Here is a 10742-nt window from a genome sequence, read left to right on the forward strand (position 1 = left end):
TATAATATTTCTTACTCTACCATGTACTTATAGTTGTTTACCAATTTTCAGGAAACAATGCAATTCAGAAATAGCTTTTGAAAAGTCTTAAATGCATGGCTGCGGAATAGACACACCCAGCACTTTTATGATATATTTATATGTAAATATCGACCTTTTTGATCAATAAATTTTGTAATAAAAATAGAAGCTCCAATGATTATTTTGGTACCCTCACTTAAATATTTTTCCGCTCGCGTTCAGTAATTTGTTTAAGAATTGGCCGAAGGTAACTTCAGTTACTGGCCATCACGATGCTTAACCCTTGGGTATGAGGAGCGGGTCGTAACAAAGAGTGTATAAAAAAATGTGAGAATTATGAGATTTATTTGAATGCCTTCGTCTTGGCGTTATTATGTTTGTTCTCATGAGTAGATGAGAGATTATGTATTTATATATTGTTGCCTTGTTCTCAGGAGTAGATGAGTGCTTTGATTTACGCGCGTACGTATATGTTAACCATTCAGGGAGTGTGGGTCAAACTCGGGACGATATCTTTGTACAAGTTTGGCTTCAGAGCGGTGTTAGGTATACGGGAGGCACATGAGATATATGTGTAGGCCGAAAGTGAAGGGCTGAAGTGGTGGAGTTAAGGTATAAAGAATTAAATATGAACTTATTGATATAGTTTGAATTGCTTTGATTTGTACATCTCAAAAAATAGTAAACAACCTTGATGAATTTTGAAATTTGGGCAGAGGCATGTATATGTAATTCTAGACAACTTTTGTATTATAACTCTGTACTAAAAAGATCGATTAGAACTTGTAATCGGATGATCTTGGTTACAATAATTTTTATTCATCTTAGCATTACAGATTTTAAATGTTGTTTTAACCCACGAAATGAGCTCATTTTTATTGATTTTGCATAAACTAAAGTAAAACATTATTCTGAACACTTTTCGTGTTTTGAAGTAAAACATTATTGATTTTGAACTTTTTCGATCGAATTTCGTTTAGGTTCTTCTATTAAGTTTTTCTCTCAACTTGTTCAGTTTCTACTAAAGTCGTCTTGTCACCCTTTAGAAAATTTGATTCTGTACAACTTTTGTTCTTTGAGTTTTGGTCAATTCGAATGATTTAAGAATGAAACAGTGCGTTTTTATACTGTTTCAGCAATTTACTTATGATTAAATTATACTAACTTTAATTTTCTTGCAGAATTGTGAGTCTTACTAACTTTTAATGTAGGGTTGACCCACCATAATTTTTATGTTTATTTTATACTCAATTTATATTTAGTTGTGTACGAGTAAGAAACTAAATGATACCGTATCTCGAGAAACTACTCCTTCGTCTTGGTACGGGTGGAACTACTTGTTTTGTCTCGTAACAAGAATTAAATGTATTTTTGTTTGTATCTGGTGGACATGTGGGTGTCAAATCTTGTACTCATACCATTATACTTGTATACTGACCCGTTTTATCTCTTGGCAACTCAGGTACGTTTTGTTTGAGCGCAGCCGAGCTTCCTTTGCAGGATTAGTTGGGACTAGGGTGGTGACGAGAAATAACTATAGTTATTGGATATGTCGTTTGGACTTCTTTTGTTTTTTTGAGCTTAGGGTTGATATTAGTTTATGTATTTATTATTTTTTTTATGACCTTAGTATTTTGATAATTTGGCATGGTTTGAAACTTTACATTGTTTAAGTTGTTTTGACTATTTATTGTTACTTTAATATTGGAGGTATTAGATAGTTATGAAATTATGGTAGATGGTTTGATTAGCGTTTTGTTAGTTTTTTTATTTTTTATTTTATTTTTTTTATCCCTTGTAATCTTTTGAGCATGAAAATTTACTTAAATCTTATGGAGACGAGAATGTTTAGATTTTGTTTCACTCCTAGGATTTGGATGATGGAATATTGATTGGGGTTTAATCCCAATTTAATATTTAATTATCCAAATTTTGGGGCGTGACACCTAAAAACTGTCTTGTGAACATCCTCTCCTGCTATGCAGATCTAGTTATAACCAGAATGTCCATCCATCATAGACAAAATCCTGTGTCCTACTGACCTATCCACCAATAAATCAACTCTAGGCATGGGGTAATCATTTTTTGGAGTTGCCAAATTCAGGTTTTTGAAATGAATACATACCCTCAACTTGCCAATCTTTTTTACCACAGGCACAATATTGGACAACCATTCAACATAACTGGCTGTTCTGATGAAGCCTGCTTTAAGGAGTCTAACAATCTCCTCTTTCACCTTTTGAACCACTTCAAGGCTCATCTGTCTTGGTTTCTGCTTGTGTGGCTTGAAATTAGGCTTCATTAGGAGCCTATGTTCCACTAATGACCTGTCCAACCAAGGCAACTCATTATATGACCAAGTAAAACAATCTTTATATTGTTTCAATACAACCAACAATTGGTTCCTGTCAATAGGACTCAACCAAGCATTAATGTAGGTGGGTTGCTGTACTAAATCTTTTCCTAGGTTGACTTTTTCCAAGGGATCTTGCACTTGAGCACTCACTGATACTCCTCATTTGACTTCTTCTACCTTCAAAGCAACCCTTTCAACTTGTTCTACTCCTACCTTTTCTGGTTCAACATCCTTACTCTCTTTTTCATAAACAAAATCTATCTATAGAGCCTTTTCTTCCTGTATTTCCTGGACTTTAGTTTCAATGTCCAATGCACAATACTTACCAAAAGCCAAAGGTCTGGCCTCTTGTTGCCCTTGACTACAGCTAATCACCATGGCTTTTTTTTTTCTTCTTTCTGCACATTTTGGACTATTGTCTTTATGTCCAATGTTGAAAATTTGATTAAAGCCAATGGCCTGGCTTCTTGATCTTGATCCTTTTGCCTATAGCCAGGCATCATTGGCATATTTGATGATGAACTCCTCATCAGCACTTTCTTGTACTAGATGCTTTAGGCGTGCCACTTCATCATCAACCGTCACTTCGGCTATTACATCAGACTTTCTTAGTACACTAAGTGGTCACACCTTCAGTGTACAGCTTGGCTTCTACAAAATCTGCACATGCAATAAGGGGCTGTGGATCTGTCACGACCTAAACCTGCCCTTAAAAGTTCAGGACATGATCGGCCTGTACTTAGGTCTCAAAACAAAATTTCCAAATATATATATATATATATTTATTAATTAATGGGGCCCAAAACAGAAGCAATTACGTAAAAGAATGTCCATTAAGTAGTGCAGATACGCCAGGATCATAACACATCTAAGTGCAGACGGAGGAGTCTACGCATACAGCTCATATAACTACAAACCAAGTCATGTTTATATACAAAGAGTTCACAACCCAGAAATTACATGATCATAAAGCGTTGAACAAAAGCCACCAAGAACATAATAAAAAGAAAGTGGCAATAAAGATAAAAGATTCCAACTTTGGGTTTAACAAAATAAGTCCTTAAAAGACGCTTGAAGTTGACTTAGGGCTGACCTCCAAGCCACTTACAAAACAAAGATGAATACATAATGAGTCAGGCTCAACGAATAATAATAATGTAAGAAAGCATATAAATGAGCATGTGTCTTGCAAAATATGTACATAATACATGTATGTCATTTTTATCAATACATTCCAAAACGGCCTCGGGCCCAATAATAACAGAACGGCCTCAGGTCCAATTCACATGTCATTGCAGTCAAGTAATTAATCAGTTTAACCAAAGCACAAGTTGTACAAACCATATCATTCATGAACAAAAATATATAATTCGTAACTTTCAACGTGTCATTACACTATTATTAGTCACAATGATCCAGTCGTGTAGTGGTCCCTTCTGGCGAGTGACCTATACATCACACACAAACCAATAAGCGATGCATTCTTTTCTTAGCTCCTTGTTTTTCATCATTCTCCCGCTTCGTTCACTTATTAATCAATTTTAAACCTTTTGGAGGGATTAAATATACACATTAATAGATTCAGAGGGTCAAAAAATGTAACAGAAAATAACAGGATTCTTCCTTATTTCCCGAACGTGCGGAGGCCCCTCATCGCACGTGTGGAGGGGTGTGCCGCACGTGCGGCCCACAAGTGCTTATTTCAAAATGTGAACCTTGCCTCCCATATTTTCCGCACGTGCAGCTGTGAGCCCCATACATGCGGCAGTGCATCTCGCACGTGCCGCTATGAGCCTCGTACATGCGGTCCTGGCTCTGCTATGCAGTCCAAAAATCCAACAAATTTCAAACTTCTGCAGGTGCTTATTTCAGAATGTGAACCTTGCCTTCCTTATTTTCCGCATGTGCGGCTGTGAGCCCCGCACGTGCGGCAGTGCATCTCGCACGTGCAGCCATGAGCCTCGCACGTGCGGTCCTGGCTCTGCTATGCAGTCCAAAAATCCTACAAATTTCAAACTTTCTAAAGATAGTTTCAAGGCTCTATTTCAAGCAATTTTATTCCCAAAACCACAACATGTGCCATAATAAACATAAATACAAATCACTTAGATCATAGCTCACTTTAATTGCACACATACAACTCAAATTTCCATATCTCTTTCATTTCTTCCCTTTTCATGGTGCATTCAAACATATTGCAAAGACCAAAGATTTGAAAGTCATTATCTTAATCTAACTCAAGACCAACTCAAAATGCAAGAATTAACTCTCAAATCATACCATTGTAAGGACTCCTTATGAATTCTATGATGTGAACTTAAGCAAGATCATTATTCCCAAAACCCTAACTTCCATGGGTGTTAAAGCTTCATTCTAAGTCTTGATTCTAATCAATTAAGGGAAGATATAGAGTAATCTTGGTGAGTTGAACATACCTTAAGCTAGATTCCTTGAAACCCCTCTTCAATTCTTCAATCTTCAAGCCCTAGGTGGAGCTCTCTCCCCCTTTCCTCTCTTCTTTTCTTTTCTCCTCTAAAGCCTTTCCCAGGAGATATTTTTATGTTTTGAGTCTAAGTGTTGGCTCAAGTAAGAGTTTTAGCCAAATAAAGCTAAATAATTCATTACGAATCAAATTTTTATAAAATTGCATACTATGGCCTAAAAATTATGCTCATTATAATTATAAATTCAATTTCCAGTTTTCGCGCCTCTAAGGCTTTCAACAAATTTTCTCATAACCGACAGATACAAATTGATAAACATGTACTACCCTCATCCCAACGTGAAATTTCATATTATACATATAAACACATATATAATCATATATATAATCACACATCTAATGAGAGATTTAAGCATATGAGAGGGTCGGGTTATTACACTATTCTCCCCTTTAAGACGTTTGGTCCCTAAAACTTATTTTACCTCAAGTTGAGAATAACTCTAGATACCATTGTCTCATTTCCTCTTCTCTTTCCTAAGTGGCTTCCTTCCTGTAGTGTTCTTGCCATTTAACTTTTACCATCGAAATTGTTTTGTTTCGCAATTGTTTCATTTATCGATCCAAAATTTGAATTGGTTTCTCTTGATAGATCAAGTTGTCATGCAAAGTAATTTGATGGTAATCTACAATATGGGAAGGATCTTGGAGGTAACCTTGTAACATGGATACATGAAAGAAGTTATGTATTTGTCCCATACTCAGTGGAAGAGCAATACAATAAGCCACCGGACCCACTTTCTCCAGCATTTGAAACGGACCTACATATTGGGATGCTAATTTACCCTTCTTGCCAAATCTTGTGTGTTCTTTCATTGGGGTGACTTTCACAAAAATATAATTACCCACCTCAAATTCCAAATCCCTTTGTCGATGATCCGCGTAACTCTTTTGCCTACTTTGAGTGGTTTTCAATCTTTCCCGAATGACTTTGATTTTCTCCGTCGTCATTTGTATAATTTCAGGCCCAAACAATGATCTATCACCAGCTTCAGCCCAACACACTGGGGAGTGACATTTCTTTCCGTACAAAGCTTTATATGGTGCCATCCCTATGCTCGAGTGGAAACTATTATTGTATACAAACTCTGCTAATGGTAGGTACGTTTCCCAATTCCCTTGGAAATCTAAGGCACATATCCGAAGCATATCCTCCAATGTTTGTATTGTTCTCTCCGATTAGCCATTCGTTTAGGGGTGGACTGCCGTACTGAATTTCAACTCTGTTCCCATGGCATCCTGTAAACTCTACCAAAATCTGGACACAAATTTCAGATCCCTATCGAATACAATTGAAACCGGGACACCATGTAATCGGAAAATTTCATTCATATACACAGTAGCAAGTTTATCCGCATTATATTGAGTTTGCATAGGCAGGAAATGAGCGGATTTAGTTAGCCTGTCAACAATAACCCATATGAAATTCATATCTAAGGGTGTTCGAGGTAAACCAACAATAAAATCCATCATCAGGTGTTCCCACTTCCACTCCGGGATTAGGAGAGGTTGAAGTAGACCCGCCGATTTTTTGTGCTCTACTTTTACTTGTTAACATTGCAAACATTTCGAAACAAATTCTGCAATTTCTTTCTTCATACTTGGGCACCAAAAATTCTGCTTCAAATCTTGGTACATTTTCGCATTACCGCGATGTAGGGAAAATTTAGGCATATGTGCTTCCTCCATAATTCTTCTCTTGATTTTTGGGACATTTAGGACACACAGTCTGTCTTTAAACTTCAACACCGAATTTTCAAGAATGAACCCGGGCCTTGCCTTTATTTCCATCTCATCACAAATTTTCTTCAGGAACTCATCTTCTATTTGTTGTTGCTTAATTTCTTCCATAAGTGCCGGTTGAACTGACATTGCTGCTAATGCAGCATCTTGACCATGTAACACAATTTCCATATCCAGTTTTGCCAAATCATGTAGCAACTCTTCCCACCCTGTAAGCAAGCTTGCCAAATTCCTTATACTTTTTAGGCTAAGAGCATCTGCAACTGTATTAGCTTTGCCAGGGTGGTGGTAGATTTGCAGTTCATAATCCTTGATAGGCTCTAACCACCGTCTTTGTCTCATATTTAAATCCTTTTGGGTAAAGAAGTATTTTAAACTCTTATGGTCGGTATAAACCTCACATGTCGTACCATACAAATAATGCGGCCATATCTTCAAAGCAAACACCACGGCGGCTAGTTCCAGATCGTGTGTGGGATAATTCTTTCATGAGGCTTGAGTTGGCGAGAAGCATTGGTAATGACCCTTCCATTTTGCACGAGTACACAACCTAATCCCTTATAGGAGGCATCACTATAGATAACAAACCCCTCAGTACCAGATGGTAGAGCAAGAACTGGTGTTGTAGTTAACCTAGTTTTCAACTCCTGAAAAATAACTTCCCTTTGTTTTGCCCACTCAAACGAAACCCCTTTTTGGCTCAATTGGGTAAGCAGTATTGCAATCTTGGAAAAGTTTTGTACAAATCTCCTGTAGTACCTTGCTAAACCCAAGAAGCTACACGTAGGAGTTGGCCAATTCATAATTGCTTCTATCTTATGTGGATCCACAGAAATACCCTCCTTATTAATTACATGTCCCAAGAACACCACTTCCTGTAACCAAAACTCGCATTTCTTTAATTTCCCATACAATTTCTTCTCTCTTAGTGTTTGAAGAATTGACCGTAAATGACTCTCATGAGCTTCAGTGTTTTTGGAATAGATGAGTATGCCATAAATGAACATCACCACAAAGTCATCCAGGTACGTCTTAAAAACACGGTTCATTAAGTCCATGAAGGCCGTCGGTGCATTAGTAACCCCAAACGAAAAAACCAGAAATTCATAATGCCCGTATCAGGTGCGGAAAGCAGTCCTCTCAATGTCTTCGGGTTTTACCTTTAACTGATGATATCCAGAGTGCAAATATATTTTTGAAAAAACTTGTGCACCTTGAAGTTGATTAAATAAATCATTGATCCTAGGCAAGGGATACTTGTTCTTTACAGCTACTTTATTGAGCTCCTGGTAGTCAACACATAACCGAAGTGTCTCATCCTTCTTCTTAACAAAAAGAACCGGTGTGCCCCAAGGAGAAGTACTCAGACGAATGAAGCCTTTGTCAAGCAGGTCTTGCAACTGTATCTTCAACTCTTTCATTTCTGCCGGTGACATTCTATAAGGAGCTTTTGAAATTGGTCGAGTTCCCAGTACTATATCAATCACAAATTTAATTTCATGGTCCACTAACTCTCCCAGAAACTCCTCTGGAAAAACATTCGGAAATTCATGGACAACTGGAATATTATCAACACACATATCCGCTAGTTGTTCATTCAAAATACTACATAAATACCCCCTGCAACCCTTTTATAATAGCTTACACGCTTTCATGGCGGAGATTAAGTACGGCGGTGGAATCGCCCCATGTCCCATAATCATAAATTCAGATTGTCCCGGAGGTCGAAATATGACTTGCTTAGACGTACCCTCAATAGTCACATGGTATTTACCTAGCCAATCCATCCCAAAAATTATATCAAAATAAGCCATGTCAAGCGGGCAACAAATCAACATATAACTAATCATCCCCAATGATGATCTCACAAGCAAGATAAATAGATGTACACAACATAGAACCCCCCGATGGTGAAGAAACACATAACACATAATGCAACGATTCTTTAGGTCTATTCAATTTACTAGCAAAGGTTCCCGACACAAAAGAATGGGTAGAACCCGAATCAAACAATACATGAGCGAAGTAACCATTGATAGGGAATGTACCTGACACTACAGCCTCAATATTCTGCACATCACCAGGAATGAGAGAAAATACTCTTCCCTGTCTAGCATTGTCTCTGGTATTGGTGGATTTCGTAGCAGTCTTTGTAGTTAGAGCTGGAGTTGAGTCGACTGAACTTGTAGTAGTTCTGTTCCCATCTTTTCGGTCTCTCTGAGGGCAATCTCTTGCTAAATGTCCCGTCTTTCCGCACTTGAAGCAAGCCCCAATTACCCGATAACAAGTCCCACGGTGCATTTTTCCACACTTTGGACAAGCTGGTGCTGATTCATGAGTGGAGGCAGAAGTACTAGAGGTTTCCAAGTTTGGTTTCTTGTTCTGTGATGTCACTAGTCCCCTTGGTGCTTGCGCATTCTATCTATTCCTCTTCCATTCAGGGATCCGATTTTGAGCAGCTATGTTACCTTCGGCCACTATTGCCCTTTCCAACACATCAACATAGGTAGGCAATTTCAACACATTAATTCGATCCAAAATAGTATTTCGGAGTCCTCCTTCAAACTTTCTTGCTTTCTTATAGTCCGTATCCACCATGTGTGGTGCGAAGTGGGCTAACTCGGAAAAATGGGCTTCATACTCTGCCACCGTCTTATTCCCTTACCTTAGAGTCTCAAATTTTGTCACTTTCTTATCCCGCATGTATCGTGGAAAATACTTATCATAGAAAAGCTCCACAAATCGAGCCCAGGTCAAACCTTGATGTTCATTTCGAGTGAGCATCCATCACCTCTGTGCTTCATCTTCAAGAGTCAAAGTTGTAAGCTGTACTTTCTGTGCCTCGGTGCATGGAAAGCCCTCAAATAACTTCTCTATATCCAGTACCCATGCCTCAACCTTCATCGGCTCAATGCCCCCCTTGAATAACAGTGACTTCATATTCTTAAACTCTTTTGTCAGTGCAATGGTTCGGTCTTCAACATGATGGTTTTGCACCACTGGTGGTGGTACCGACATTGGTGGCGGTGGTTGTTGCTATTGTTGCTGTTCTTGTTGTTGTCTCATAGTTTCTGCCATGTCCGCAATCATCCTTTCCAATCGATCAAGCCGTGCGGAGGTAGAGTCTTCTGTATCATTCTTTCTTGTCCTCACCATGGTCTATATATCAAGAATTATAATGCAAAGAAAAAGAGACACAAGTAGATATAAAAATTGATCATTAGTCATCTTTCATATGAAATTCACAACATAGAGGAACATCATGCATGTAGCCTAAGTCTTTTCTAGACCGCTTATGGCTCAATGGACACGTGTGTGGGATTTGTACTCATGCTCTGATACCAACTATCACGACCCAAACCTGTCCCTAAAAGTTTAGGACATGATCAGCTTGTACTTAGGCCTCAAAACAAAATTTCCAAAAAAAATAAAATATATATATATATATTTATTTATTTATTAATGGGGTCCAAAACGGAAGCAATTATGTAAAAGAATGTCCATTGAGTTGTGCAAATATGCTAGGATCATAACACATCTAAGTGCAGACGGAGGAGTCTACACGCACAGTTCATATAACTACAAACCAAGTCATGTTTATATACAAAGAGTTCATAACCTAGAAATTACATGATCATAAAGCATTGAACAAAAGCCACCAAGAACATAACAAAAAGAAAGTGGTAGTAAAGATAAAAGACTCCAACTTTGGGTTTAACAAAATAAGTCCTCAAAAGACGCTTGAAGCTGACCTAGGGCTGACCTCCAAGCTGGCCACCTACAAAACATACATGAATATGGAATGAGCCAGGCTCAGTGAATAATAATAATGTAAGAAAGCATATAAACGAGCATGTCTCTTGCAAAATATATACGTAATACATGTATGTCCTTTTTATCAATACATTCCAAAATGGCCTCGGGCCCAACAAAATAACAGAATGGCCTCGGTCTTAATAATAACAGAACAGTCTTGGGTCCAATAAGAACAGAATGGCCTCTGAACCAATAATAACAAAACGGCCTCGGGCCGAATTCACATGTCATTACGGTCAAGTAATCAATCAATTTAACCAAAGCACAAGTTGTACAAACCATATCATTCATGAAAAAAAATATATA

General features: G+C 37.9%; 2 protein-coding genes across 2 annotated transcripts; both read right to left on the minus strand.

The window, feature by feature from the left end:
• Positions 1–6428: 6428 nt before the first annotated feature.
• On the minus strand, positions 6429–6962 carry LOC145812948 (uncharacterized). The gene has a single exon (XM_082908197.1). The coding sequence runs from the start codon at positions 6960–6962 to the stop codon at positions 6429–6431; it is 534 nt and encodes a 177-aa protein (XP_082764323.1).
• A 113-nt stretch (positions 6963–7075) lies between these two features.
• On the minus strand, positions 7076–7669 carry LOC145812949 (putative mitochondrial protein AtMg00860). Its single transcript, XM_082908198.1, has one exon. The coding sequence runs from the start codon at positions 7667–7669 to the stop codon at positions 7076–7078; it is 594 nt and encodes a 197-aa protein (XP_082764324.1).
• Between the last annotated feature and the right edge of the window lie 3073 nt (positions 7670–10742).

The sequence above is a fragment of the Camellia sinensis genome, chromosome 15 (genome assembly GCF_055761805.1).
Source record: "Camellia sinensis isolate YWXY chromosome 15, ASM5576180v1, whole genome shotgun sequence".
In the NCBI taxonomy this organism is placed as follows: Eukaryota; Viridiplantae; Streptophyta; class Magnoliopsida; order Ericales; family Theaceae; genus Camellia; species Camellia sinensis.